Raw genomic sequence first — 14,831 nt, forward strand, 5'->3', positions numbered from 1 at the left:
AGAAAAACCCCAACACAAAGTGTGGTCCAAGAAATTCTAGGGGTCTCTGAGAGCTTTTCAGGGGCTCAGCACTGTCAAAACTATTTCTACAATACTAAAACTAGAGCTGTTTTGGTCTTTTTTTACTCTCACTTTCTCATGAACGTGTACAGTGTAGTTTTCCATAGGCCACGTGACAAGATCAAACGCAGAAGCTAATGTGAGAACCTAGCTGTCTTCCACTAAGCCGAACACTAATGAAATTTGCAAATTTTATTTTTGTCTTGGAAAATATTTTTCATACAAAAATGTAATACTAACCTAGTAGTTTTGTTACTGATATTCTTAAATAAATATTAAAACATTTTTTTAAATTACTAATACAGTATCTATAGCTATAATCCACATAAAGAGAAACACTTTGGAATTCTCAAAAATCTAAAGAGTGTTAAAGGGTCCTGGGACCAAACAATTGGAGAATCACCAGTCTAGAGGAAGATTTCCCCAAAAGAATATTGTTGGCCCCTAGTCCCATAAGAGAATCCATGAAAAATGATGTGATCAAATACATTTGGGAAATGTTATGCCTCCTTTGGAAATCATCAAATCAGAAGCAAACAAACCTAATGTTAACTCTGTATTTCCTAAACGTATTTGACTGAGATCCCCTCTTTTGAGTGCTTCCCTGGTGGCACACCTGGGATGGATAAACCGCAAGGCCCTCAGGCAGCCCTTATCAGTAGCATCTCTTACAACCCGGCTTTTGTCAAGTGTGTGCAGCAGAGCCTGATGTTACATCTCTTGACAACGTTTAGAGGGATCCTTCTATATACATCAAGGCAGCGGAGCAGAACAGAGGGCCCCTTTATCTCTGCAAAGAGATGCACCAAGGTTCGGGGTCAAGGCCAGGACAAAGATCCCACTCAGGAGACCACACTGAGTCTGTTCCATCTGACAAACAGGCAATGGAGGCCCCAGAGTTCTCCTTGATGTCACTCAAACAGTCCTTTCAGCCTGGATATCTTCCAAAGCAGATGGTACACACGCTTGCCTCAGTCATAAAGAAATCTCAATTAAGTACCCACAGGACATCTGACTTTAAGTTACACAACTTCCTGGTGCCCCTCCAAGAAAAATAGTGGTCAAATGTACCCCGAATGAATCAACTTCTTTTATTGGGTTATTAATGATCAGTCACTTAAATGTTAGGGAATGCCTACCAAAAGTGATGCCTTTGGTTTTGGAACAATCCTATTTCTTTTTGACAGTAATTACATAACTGTGCCAGTTGTCTGTTAAGCAAACTCCCAGTTCACAGTAATAAAATTGTCATCAGGCAGCCCATTTAAAGAAGGACAGTTCCCACAGAAGGAAAAGCTCAAGGAGTTCATCACCACCAAACCAGATTATAAGAAATGTTAAAGGGACTTCTTTAAGAAGGAAAAAAAGATAAAAAATATGAAGAAAATGGCAATAACTACATACCTATCAACAATTACTTTCAATGTAAATGGATTAAACGCTCCAATCAAAAGACATAGGGTGGCTGAATGATTAAGAAAACAAGACTAGGGGCTGGCCTGGTGGCTCAGGTGGTTGGAGCGTCACACTCCTAACGCTGAGGTCGCCAATTCGATTCCCACATGGCTAGTGAGCTGCACCCTCTACAGCTAAGATTGTGAACAACAGCTCTCCCTGAAGCTGGGCTGCCCTGAGCAGCCGGAGGTTGGCGTAAGCTGCCGTGGGCTGCTGTGTGCTGCTATTAGTGGCTGGCAGCCGGCAAGAGCTTCTGTGAGCGGTACCGACTACCTCGGTGGGGGGGGTGGAGCACAAGGCTCATAATACCAGCATGGGCCAGGGAGCTGTGTCCTACACAACTAGACTGAGAAACAACGGCTTGAGCAGGAGTGGGGGGGGGGGGGGGGGTGGAGGCAGAAGGGAAAAAAAGAAAAGAAGACTTTTACATACGTCCCTACAAGAGACTCACATAAGATCGAAAGACACACACAGACTGAAAGTAAAGGGATAGAAAAAGATTATTTCATGAAAATGAAAACAAACAAACAAAGAAAACCGAGGTAGCAACACTTATATCAGACAAAATGGACTTTAAAACAAAGGCTGTGTAATAAGAGACAAAGGGCCCAGTAATTCCACTTCTGGTTATTTATCCAAAGAAACTCAAAACGCTAATATGAAAAGACATATGCATTCATATGTTTACTGCAGCATTACTTACAATAGCCAAGATATGGAAGCAACCTAAGTGTCGATCAATAGATAAATGGATAAAGAAGTTGTACATATATACAATGGAATATTACTCAGCCAAAAAAAGGAATGAAATCTTACCATCTGCAATAACGTGGATGGACAGAGGGTATTATGCTAATTGAAGTAAGTCAAACAGAGAAGACAAATACCATGATTTCACTTATATGTGGAATCTAAAAAACAAGAGAAACAAACGAAACAGAAACAGACTCATAGATACAGAGAACATTTCGATGGTTGCCAGATGGAAATGGGGTTAGAGGGATGGGTGAAAAAGGGGGATTAAAAAGTACAAATTGGTATTTACAAAATAGTCAAGGGGATGTAAAGTACAGCATAGGGAACATAGTCAATAATATGGTAATAACTATGTATAGTGCCAGGTGGGTACTAGATTTGTCGGGGTTGAACACTTTGTAAGTTAAATAAATGTCTAATCACAACGTTGTACACCTGAAACTAGCATAATATTGTATGTTTACTGTAATTTAAAAATAAAAAAATTAGGGGCCAGACAGCACTAGAGAGAGAAATAAGTATTCTCACTCTCTGCAGCATCTAGTGAGGCACCTGGTAGAGAATTCCATTCAATAAATGTTTGTCTCAACAAATCTCCTTACCTTTAAAATTTTTACTTGAATCTATGCTGACAAACACCACACAGTCAAATACCTAGTCAAATATAGCCTGGTCGAGTAGTACTTCTTGGTATAATTTAATGAGTTTATAAGAAAGCATTTACAAAAAACTTACACTGTTGTGAAGTAAAAAGAACTCACTTTAATATACACATTTTCACTTCTCTTAATTCAACATTGATTTCTACTATGCATGCATTCCCATTTAGTTTGACTTGCTTCATATTTGTTTATTCCCAACATGCAGCAACCTTCAATGAGACAGTAGTTCACCTAAACTGTTTTTCTTAAAGATTACAATGAGCCTTGTCCTCGAAGCATTTTATGAACTTCAACATGTTCAACGAGCCCTATGAGGCTGCTCAGCATGGTGATTGTTCCCTGAAATTTCCTATTTGGAAGATGGAAAAACAGACTAGGGATCTTCCCCAGTCTCCTGGTTGCTTATATTCATATCACGGCACAGTTGGGTAAGTAATAGAGACTGAATAATAAGAAAATCTCCAAACACAGCTGGGTGAGATGGCTTCATTTCTAGAAAGTACACCAAATCGTTATAACCTTCCTAATGGTGATTTGTTCCAGGGTTCTTTCGATACTTCGGAAGGGAAATACTAATCTGTGTGCACAGTACTCGTTTATGGTATTATTAGTTTTCTTCTCCAGCCATTGTTCAATGGTGAGGTGATTTATTGGACTTGCTGCAGAATCGGAAGCATGAAGATGTCTTTTACGATCTGACTCGGTGACGGCCTTCTCATTTCCTGCCAAATGGATCAGACCACACTTTCAACCCTACGAAAGAAACATGAATGAAAACAGGATTCGTTTTTAAACTTCCTACCATTTCCCTCCACCCCTAACAAATAAAATGACGTCAGCTTGAGTTGTGCCACTGACGTGCAATGTGACAGCAGGGCAAGCTGCCGGCGCCCTGGGATGGAAAGGCTGAAGCCATGGCAGCCAGGACAGACTTTTAAATGGCTCAGAAATTGCCCCTCAACAGGAAGATATGTATCTGGCCTAGTTAAAAAACAACTCAATAAAAAAGAATGTTGCCACAGATTACAAGATTTTGGGTTAATAAGCTGGAAACCTCTCATTCTCAGCCAACTTGGATCATCTCAACGTAACTAACCATCCAGCCATAAAGGGAACTTTTGAGCTTTTGTATAAAGCAGAATCCCACATCAATTAAAATAGCTCACAAGTAAATAGTATTTTCCCACGAGGGTAGTGTTTAAATGGGTGCTTGTAAATAAGTCTGCAAAACAGCTATTCACACTACATATTGAATTGCACGTTACATTTTTATGCCCACTTATCAAGTGCAAAAGAGGAACGTGCAAACTTGCAAAAAGTATTCTGGAGTAAAATATTAAAATGAAATCTTGGGGTGGCACCTATAAAGTGGCAACTGTTGTGAAATAAATAGCACAATCACAATCTAGCCTCTAAACTGAATCGATTTCTCCCATTGCAAAGCAGACATGCCTTCCCCCCACACACAACAGTACAAATGAGACTTTGTTTTGGTTTTTAAGTTTACCTGGTGGCTGTACATCTTCTTGAACAATACCAGCTCGATTTACGGCTTGTTCCTTCTCTGAGAAACACAACAGAAATGACTATTTAGCAAGGAGGGAGGGCAGTGGTGGTGGCAATCTTTGATTTTACATGGGACAATGACAGGAGACAATTAGAAACCAATATATATGTGAGTGCTATTAAATTCAGTAACACCATTACGCAAAGCTTTTAGGTTTGGAAGTTAGATCCTATAACCAAAAGACTGGGTACTTGCAGTAAAAGAAAGAAAGCCATACTTCAAAAGAAAAGCTCCCAACTAACATCTTTTCTGTGTGAACTCAGCATTTTTGAAAAGGCAACAAAACAACAGAAAAAGAACAATTTTGAAAGAACTGGTGGGCGTGATATTAAGAGGGGAAGGCTGCTGAATTGAAGGGACAAGTACAATTAACAAGAAAATGATGTAGTTTACATGTCTAAAATGTATTCCACTGAAGGACAAGGCCCAGAGCTAAATATGCTATGTTTTTGATAGGAAATAGAGCAGAAAATTAATCTTTGGGTGGGTGGCTTTCGTTTGGGTAATTGAAGTTTCCCTAATTGATTGCAGGTGCTGTGCCAATTAAAAAGCGTGTTTTAGCTACAGCAGCTTAGCGGATCTCTAGCAGATCTCTTTGGAGATGTCCAACAGGCAAGGGCCAAGAGAAATTGAGCATTTTATATCTGTGGACTTCAAGCACTCTGACACATCTTTCTAAGTGATTTAGAATAAACCCCAGGCCTGTGAAAACAAAGACTTATTATTTTAAGTATCTTGACAAACAAATGGCGGCTTTTCAGGAGAAGGACTTGGAGCCAAAGGATGTTTACTACTAAATTATAGTAATTAAATGTTGCAATCCGACCTTTGTTTTAATCAGGCTGACAGTGTTTCTTTAAATCCACATTTAGCTCTTATTTAATCTTAGGCCGCTTGCTTTATTCTGGCCTCTGGCTTCTCATAAAGTACACATGCATAAAGATACAAGAAATAGGGTTTTGCCAAATCGAATATTCATTGAATTTGCTTCTCCAGCAAAGTGACAGAAAGTCAATCCTAAGTGACCTACCTGATACTTTCATCAATGCTAAGTTTTGCTTTGGCAAATAAAACATTGAGCAATAGGGATTATGCGAATCTCGATAGCCAATTCTAAGAGAGACAGAGAGAAGACAGAGCATAATGAAGCCCATTACAGACAACAGCCGACTGCTCCCACTGGGCCCCTCTGAAAAGCCACAGGTGAACTGCAACCAAGATCCCCGGGACGGAGATATACCCAAGACCTCTTCCATCTAGAGCGGATGAGCACGGAGTCGCTAGGGTGTCGGGCTTTCTCAAAGAACTAAACACAAAAGGTGATCTCATTTCCCAGGACGTTCAAGTCCTGGAGAATGGAGCCCTACAACACACCATCAGCAAAGTATGGATGTGTCTCAAACATGCTCTTAGGAAACACCAATCACTGATTGTGCCAGGGACACAGAGAGATAATTTTCCACACCTAAAAGGTCCATTCTCCAGTATTATAGAAGAGGGAAGTTTTTTTTTTTTTTTTAAATAACTGATTGCCAGAAAGCATTCTAGACCTAGGGATGTAAGAAAATGAGACACCCTGGTGTACTGAACACATTCTACAGAGGCAGGTACTGCAGCGCCACAGCTGGCAGATGGCCAAACATCCAAGGAAGCTGACTTTCTGTGGCAAGGAGAGAATACCTAATGGGTTTGCACCTCTTGTAACGCAATGGAGAACTCAGTGAAGAGAAAGGAGTCCCTGCCTTCACACTTCCTTGCTAATTGCTAATGATGTTGGAGAGAGGCTGAGGGTTTATTTTAAATAGGCCATAATCTCCTATAATCCTTGTCCTTATGCAATCACTTTTTTCTTTTTTTTTGTGTGGCTTGGATAGGCGATTTAAACCGATTTGCTGAACCAGTTCCTACCGAGTGATAACCGGTATTAGCATCCCATCTACGTCCCCTAGTTCTTTAATCCATTAATGTTTTATAAATATTCTAAGGCCAAAGCAGTCTTACATAAATTCATGATATGACACAAAGACACTGTTTGTGAATGCGGAATATGCTAAAAGGAAAACAAACTGGTCCCTCAGGATTTAGCAAGTGCATCTTGATGAGGTTGACAGTGAGGTTTCTATTTTGTTATGATGAGAGAACTAGCAAATGTTTCTAAACCTCAGGAAAAGGACATCGCACGAGGGAGTCGCGGTGTGACTACCAAGAGATCAGGAGAAGCTAATTACTGACTTTTCAGTGGTAAGCGTGTTGCTATCAGGAGCACAATGATTCAAACGCAAATATGCGGCACTGGGCCTGGTGCTTTGCAAGGCTGGTTAGAAAAGTCCCCATTCCCGCGTCTCAGCAAGCCCGACTCTGCCCCCTGGTGCTAAGGCAGTGGTGTGATTTGTAGTTTTAATTGAGGATCATTATCTCCAGTCAGAGGGCCAAGGTCTGTTATTAAACTGGTGATGCACGCAGACCAGCAGACTTTTGCATGGTAGTAAAAGAATCCACCTAAGTCTTTGAAAATGAAAACGTATCTTTATATTTACGTCCATATTGTCCAGGTGTAGAAAATGACCTCAGGACTCCCCGCCCCCATCTCCTCCTGCCAATAAACAGTTAAAATAAAAGCAACTGGCAACCTCAGTAATTGTACAAATGGCAATATTTGAATATAGACTGGATATTAGATAACAGTATTGTATCGACATTAAAGTTCCTGGATTGGATAATTGCATTGTGATTATGTAAGAGAATGTCCCTATTCTCAGCAAACACATGTTGAAGTGTTTCGGAATGAAAGCTGACAATGTCTTCACCTTACCATTAAACGGTTCAGCCAGACAACAACCATAATTCTTATATGTATATACAATTATATATACACATATGTATCTATATGTGCACGTGTGTACAGATATGTTACATTTTACATATAGGGGGAGAAAGCAAATGCAGCAAAAGGTTGACTGGTAAATCTAGGTGAAGGTATACGGGGATTTATTACACAATTCTCATGTCTTTTCTGTTGGTTTGTTTCTTTTTTTTAATAATAAAAATACACAACTGCAAAACAAGTATAAGGATGTCCAACAACATTGTGACTGTTCCACGTTAATTACTTCAAAGTGGCTTTTTAAAAGTAGCAAAAGTAAAATTTAAAAAATGCTTTCTCAGGGCTCCCATTTGGGGCTGTGGCCGAGACACACATATCATCTAGGTGTACACCGGGGTAATCCAGAACCAGACACGCACTGGTGGCGAGTGGGAACCAGCAGCTGAGGGCGACCAAATGGCCACAGGAAGCAGTGGCCCCTCCCAATCCCGTAAACACTTGTGTTACCTCACCGGAGAGTCTAGTTGAATCCAGGAAGCTATGTAATGCCAGTGAGAAAATAAGATGTTAGTCTGTCTGTGCATCTTATTTGACTCTATGGTGAAAGGAATAAAAAGCATATTCTAAGCACCTGGCCTGTAACAGGGAAAATGCCCTTCTGGTAAGAATCATTTCCATATCAAGCGATTTCTTGTAACCCTATCCAGACTCTGTACAATAGACTTAGCTGGGAGCAGCAAGGAGCAGCAAACCACAAAACCGAGACGTAGGAGAGGTCCTCACAGCTCTTCCACAGAACCTTTCGTTTTGCTGTCAAACACTCCTTGCTGTCAGGTAAGATTAAGCAAAAGATAAGGTTGGGGAGCTTGGGTCTAGTGTCCATCCAGCAATTAATATGATAAATGACCTCGGACAAGTCACCTAAATGAGGACTTAAAGGAGCACAAGATTTCGGGCAAAAGTATGATTTTTATGCATCTGAACATCTAATTAATGTTAAAAAATGAACAGGATTGCAGAAAATGATCTTATTCGGTCTCATTTCACAGGTTGGCCTAAAACGCTTGTTGGTTTTAAAAGGCCATAGTCAGGATCACTGCCTAGTTTTCCGATACAAACACAGATTAGGCTTCAAGAACAGCCCCTGTACTCCTCCCTGCACCTGGGCTCTTCAGATAAGCCCTGCTGTGCCAACAGGGCGAGAGCTAAAAGCAGCACTGGGGATTCCTTCCGAAAGCACACTGGTCTCCACACTGCCGGTCTGGGATCACTGACCACCAACGCCAACTGCCATCTCCCCAGTGAGTGCCCATTTCGGTACCGAGACAGCACGTGTAGAACTGACCTTGTACTTTCTGCAATGCTGAGTCGAATCCGGCTGAGTTAGGACAAGAGCTGAGGATCACACTGTATGTCAACATGAAATCCAATGAGGAATCTCGTGAGAGGGGCTCGCCTGGTTTTAAAGCAGGGAAGATCCCTTTGGCTTTATTTTACCTAAGCAGCCTTCCTCTTTTCTGCTGACTTGTGGCTTATTCCAGAGAGGCCCTGGAACCTACCTGTCCCGACACCCGGACTGGCCAGCATGAGTCAGGCTGGCCCAGCTGAATGGCCCACTGACGTGAGCTCGAGCCCTGCGTGGCCTTGGCTCCTCCCTTGCCAGCCACTTCTCAAGGCCTGAGTGTGTGCCCTGCCCTTCCGAGAACTGTGGGCTTCTAGGTCTTCCCAGAATCCTGGGGAATACAAATGTGTGAGGGATGGTCAGAAGAGGAAGTCCCAAGAAGAGAGGCTAAGGGGAGTGGCTGAAAGGCAGGAGCCAAAGAGCACAGCCAGGAGGACTGGAGAAGGGGCTGGTCACAGAAGACCAGGGAAAAGAGGGTTTCAAGGAGGGAGGGGCTGGCCAGTGGTTGTGCCTGTCACTCACAGATGACAGGGCTTCTACATTAGAAAGAGAACAGAAGTCACCACCTGGAAGCACCACAATGTCCCAACATCAGACCTACTATAGCTGCAGCCATACCTGCCCGCCCTCCTGAGCTGGCGGCACAGGTGTCCTGCCTTGTGTCCAAGCCTCTCTTCTCCACCTGATCTCAAGATCTCACGCCACCTCCCACTCGACGGATGGTCTCTCTCCAGCATCCTTTGCTCAGAGACTCTCCTGGCTCTCCCAGCTCTCTAGGCCAAAATTAAAACAAGACTCCCCCTCACCTCTTGACGTGCTGCGAATACTTTGTCATTCTCCTCCCCGTATAGCCAAACAGCTTTGGTCAATTTAATACACCATTTACTCGTCAATCCACTGCAATCTGCTTTCTGCCCACTACCACACCGCTGAAAGCGTTAACAAAATGACCTATGACCTTTACCCTTGTTTGATAAAGGTAATGGATAGTTTCATTCTTATCTTCCTGCCTCCAAGAAGCCTAACCCTGCTTCTTTTCATGAAGAGTTGTCTTCATGGGACTTGTTTTAATCCTCTCTCTCTGGTTGCCCTTCTTGGTCTCCCCTGAGGGCCCCCCTCCCCCCGATTGCTTGCTCTTCACACAGTGTTCACCGCCAGCTCGTCTTCCAACGCGATGCTGCCTGGGAGCCCTGACCTCCCATGACTCTGATCCCCATCCAGTACTGATGACACTGCATCTCTAGCTCCAGCTCAGATCCAGGATCTCAGCCCCAGACTGGCGTATCCCACTGCCTACGGGAAACCTCCCCGAGCACATCGCCACACCTACAACTCAGTACGTCCCCAAGTGAACTAGTTCGTCCCCTCACCCCCAAAACTGCTTCCTTCTTGTCTCTTAGTAAATGACAAAGACCACCATTCATCTCCTCAGCTGCTGGAGCCAGATAATTGAGTGCCATTCTCCTCCCTGGCTCACTCTTACCATCTGACTCATCACTCACAACCCCCAATACTTCTTCCAGTCACATACCAACCTCTCCCCACCCTCCAGTGGCCACAGGAAGAACAGCCTTCCTGTACCTGGCCGTGCCTCCAGCCTTGACCTTTCCAGCCCCTCCTTCACATTACAGTGACGTCTGGAGAGTGAATCTCATCACCTCATTCTCCAGATTGAAATACGTCTGGGATCCTCCACTGGCTGGACTCTGAGGACAGCAGGGAGTTATTGAAGTATTTTAATCAAGTGAGATAATCAAATTCAAAGAACAAAGGGCATGACAATAAACTTTTCAACAGCCACAGCAGAAGACCCGGAGTTCTATATTTTTTCGGACAAAAACAATGAATTCTCCCGGTTACAAATTCTCACCAAAGAAATATTAACAGATGTATTTCAGAATGAAGAAAACTGAAACTAGAAAGGAGTTAGATGCAAGGACTGCTGAGTAAAGAATGTGGGTAAAGAGAAACAACCAATGACTGTATAAAACACGGTGGTTGAGGGAGTAATAAACGCCAAGCAGGACTGAACTTGAACTTATACCGGAGACGTGTGGGGCAGGCTAAGGCATTCTAGGGTCTTTGTCTGTTTCATAGGAGGGGAAAGCCATTGACTAACTTGAAACAATAATCATAAAGTAGCAAACATAGAATGTAAAACTTTCAAACTATGTAGGAGAGGGAGAAAAATAAAGAAGGCTTGAAGGCAGAAAAAGGAGCAAAAACGAAGTATAGAAATAAACTAATAGAAAACAAAAAATAAAATGGAGAAAAAAATGTCAATATTATCAGTAAACATAATAAATGAAAATGAACTCAATCCAACAGTTAGATGATCAGATTGGATTAAAAAATCCAGCTGAGGGTGGTTATAAGGCATAAGAGCAAAGAAAGGCTGACTATAAGAGGATTGATATACCAGGAAAATACTAACCAAAAGAGAGTCGGTAACTATAATATCAGATAAACTGGGGGAGGAATATTTGGGATAAAGAAGACCCCTCTATAATGATAATTAGAAACAATTCTCCAGAATATTCTAGATTGTGCGTACCTAATAACATGGCCTCAACATACCATGTTTCCCTGAAAATAAGACCTAGCCAGACAATCAGCTCTAATGCATCTTTTGGAGCAAAAATTAATATGAGACCCAGTATTATATTATATCGTATCATATTATAATAGACCAGGTCTTATAGTAAAATAAGACCTGTTTGTATTATATTATATGATGTCATATTTTATTATACCAGGTCTTATAGTAAAATAAGACCAGGTCTTATATTAATTTTTGCTCCAAAAGACACATTAGAGCTGATTGTCCAGCTAGGTCTTATTTTCGGGGAAACACGGTATCTAAATAACAGAATTAAGAAGCTTGATCTGTGATCAACATATATAGAACCTGTACCCAACAACCAGAGAACTTGTATACATCATTCCAAGCACACAGAAAACATTTGCAAAAATTGAACTCGTTTGTCCTTTTACCCCCAAATCTGCTTCCTGTACTAAGCCACAAAGCAAATCTTCACCAATATCAAAGAATCAAAATCATATAGTCCACATTCTTTGACTACAGATACAAATAAGGTGGAAATTAGCAAGAAAATAACCAGAAAGACCACCGTGGCTGCTGGTAGAGAATGGGTAGTAGGTGGGCCTGGTGGAAACAGGGAGACCAGCTCAGTGTCCAAGGGGTGGGCAGGGGAAGTGGTTAGGACAAAGGTGAAGTGAGACAGAGAAGTGCTGTCTTGCGTGGTCGGTCATGTACACTGGCACCTAACAGTGTCAGGTACAGAGGAATTACTAAAATTCAAAATTTTTTAAAAAATGAAAAGCTCAATAAATGCTAGTTGGATGTGCTGAAATGAACTGAAACCCCATCCTCCCAGCACAGTCATGAACACCTCACCTGCCTGCATCCCAGTTTACTGCCAGGCCAGCCAGCCCTGGGTCTGTCCACCTGCTTAAAACTCCTCGTCTCACATTCCTGCCCTTGTGGCTCCTTGTTTTTTAAAATGTTTTTTATGGGATGCCTAATATAAGACAATACTAGGTGTTTCCACACCTGTTATCTCAGTAAATACACCCCAAAATCTGTAAATTCAGTCCTATAAACTCCACTGCTACAGATGAGGAAACAGGCTGAGCTCAGAGAAGTACTTACCTTAAGGTCCTAATCTAGACCCTCATCTGCTTTATTCCCTTTTCTCACTCCCTTTGAGCGGCAGTAGGGAGCCACGGTGTAGTGAATAAGGGCACTGGTCCAAATCCCAGATCTGCGACTCATCGGCTGTGGGTCCTTGTACAAGTTACTTCACTGTTCCATACCCCGGTGTGTCCATACATAAAATGGGGTGATACTCACACAGTAGCTAGCCCAAAGGGTTGCTATGAGAACTAAATGGGTTAATATGTATGAAGTGCTTGGAAAAGTGCCAGACATATAGTAAACTTTAAATAAATACTAGCTGTTTAGTATTATTTATCTTTTTAAAGAATCAGTTATGACTCTCAGATAAGAGTTGGCCAAATTAATTAAAATTGAACCCAGAAAGTGGACAGGTGTAGACTGTCTTCCAGTTAAAACGCAGGTATTGTGGTCACACTCACTAAATGTTCGCTTAAAAGGCCTGATTTGTCTCAAGCGACTCAGACAACCATAGATGCTAGAGACTCCCTAGAAATCATTGCTGGGATACAAGGCACAAACCAGACCTTGATCATCTGATCTAGACCAGGACTTCTCAACTTTGCCATCATTCACATTTTGGGCTGGGTAGTTCTGTCACGAGGGTCTCTCCTGTGCATTGCAAAGTCTAGCAGCATCCCTGACCACTAGCTGCTACATGGCAGTAGCCCACTCACACCACCCCACCCTACCCCCAGTGGTGACAAGCAAGAATGTCTCCAGATAGAACCAAATGTCCCCCTGGGGCACAAAAATCACCACCAGCTGAGAGCCACTCTGCTAGCCTTCAAAACTGAAACTTTTCTAGTGGTATCCAAAGCAGACCTCCTTGTTCCAAGTTCAATTCTAGAGGCCACCATAAAAGCCTGGGGCAGGGATCCAATAAGGAAAGATGACGGAGATAAGATTATGCAGGGCTTCACACAGCCTTATTTACCCCCCATGCATAGAGCATAGGCTGGAAGGCAGAATGCACAGAGGCCATTTAAATCCTGGCTGACTGAAAAGAAGCTACAAGGAAATATGAGTGTATTTAAAATGCTCTGCCTCAAGAAACCAAATGTTGTAGCATTTGTAATGGGCAGAGCATTTAAACGGAGCTTTCGCCTTCAAATCACCAAGCTTTCAGCCTCTGCTAATATTCTCAAGGGGCAGGGTTGGCCCTCTTCCATCTTCAAGATGATTCAGGTTTCCTGGAGAACAAAATGAGTCTCTAATGCCTAATATTTTCTCCCTGACAGATGGCTTCAGATGTATCAAAGTGCTAATCCTTGCTGAGGTGTAAGTCTCAAGGAAGGAGAGTTTGGCTTTTAGAATGATAGGACTTGAATGATTAAGGAGGAAAATTACTCCCGGGATATTCACCATTGTCATGTGAGCAACCAGCTTAAAATGAAGACAGTGGAATCTGAAAAAAGATTAGAGAAAAGAGGAAAAACTCAAAACCCAGGTTAACAGTTTAGGTTTGAAACATTTTTGCCGAAAGACATCTCGGAGTGGAAACGAAGTTGCCAATAAAAAAACTTCAAGCTCACGATGATTAGGGTTGCATCTGCCTCCCCCCAACATCACCATTCCGTTTCGGTGTGCGAAAGCTCCGGAGACAGGCTCCTGGGTTGTAATCTTTACCTTGCCACTCACTAGCTGTGTGACCTTGGGCATGTTGCACAGCCCCTCTGAGCCTGTTTCCGCGCCTGTACAACAGGCAGCAGCACCTACCTCAAGGTGAGGTTGTGGAAACTAAACGATCCAATGTAGTATGCCTAACCTGACACGTGGTACGCGTTCCGTGAATGTTTTTAACTATAAGTATGAACTAGCATTTAGGGTTGACCTGCTCTGTGCAGACCGTTTTCCTGACAACTTTTGAGTCTCACGGGAGGCTAGGTGGTTTTATTTTTAGATATAGAAATAGTTATGTATAGCTGAGGATGCTGAGGGTCCGAGAAATTGAGTCCCTTGTCCACGGTCACAAAACTGCGCACAGCAGAATTCGAACCCAGGTCAGCCTGACTCCCGAGCCAAGATCTTCCGAAGCCCCCACGTGGACATGACGGGGGGCGTGGGGTGAGTTACTAGGGCTAGATCAGCACGCTGGGTCAGAGGTAACTCACGGTACTCCTCCGGCCGCATTAGGGGCCGGAAGTAGATGGGGTAGAAGGCGGCGCCGATCAGGGAGATGAAGCCGCCGAAAATGAGCGCCGTCCGCAGGTTCCGGGACATGGCGCCCACCAGGCACTGCCCTGACCCGCTAAGAGCCCTGCTCTCTCGGAATCACGCCTCGCGCCGGCCAGGCCGTGACCCCGCGGGGAAGAGGCGGAGCAGCTTTCGCTTCCGGGCCTTGGGGGGCTGGGCTGGGGAGTGGGGCGGGGCGATGTGCGAGGGGTGGAGCCAGAGGCGGGAATTGG

At 43.1% G+C, this 14,831-nt stretch overlaps 1 protein-coding gene across 2 annotated transcripts; it reads right to left on the reverse strand.

The window, feature by feature from the left end:
- Nucleotides 1-2,936: 2,936 nt before the first annotated feature.
- SMIM20 (small integral membrane protein 20) lies at nucleotides 2,937-14,776 on the reverse strand. Of its 2 annotated transcripts, XR_002138393.3 has the most exons (4): nucleotides 14,538-14,776; nucleotides 13,789-13,831; nucleotides 4,441-4,497; nucleotides 3,621-3,686 (listed from the first exon to the last, which is right to left on the reverse strand). XR_002138393.3 is itself a non-coding variant. In XM_019743912.3 (3 exons), exons 1-3 carry the CDS (start codon nucleotides 14,644-14,646, stop codon nucleotides 3,649-3,651), a joined length of 204 nt encoding a protein of 67 aa, XP_019599471.1. In that variant the 5' UTR covers nucleotides 14,647-14,763; the 3' UTR covers nucleotides 2,937-3,648. The 2 variants fall into 2 exon arrangements, 1 of the variants encoding a protein (XP_019599471.1); XM_019743912.3 differs by lacking the exon at nucleotides 13,789-13,831 and having other exon boundaries at nucleotides 2,937-3,686; nucleotides 14,538-14,763.
- Nucleotides 14,777-14,831: the final 55 nt, after the last annotated feature.

This window comes from Rhinolophus sinicus, chromosome 1, assembly GCF_057876585.1.
Source record: "Rhinolophus sinicus isolate RSI-liver-muscle chromosome 1, RSI-T2T, whole genome shotgun sequence".
Classification (NCBI taxonomy): domain Eukaryota; kingdom Metazoa; phylum Chordata; class Mammalia; order Chiroptera; family Rhinolophidae; genus Rhinolophus; species Rhinolophus sinicus.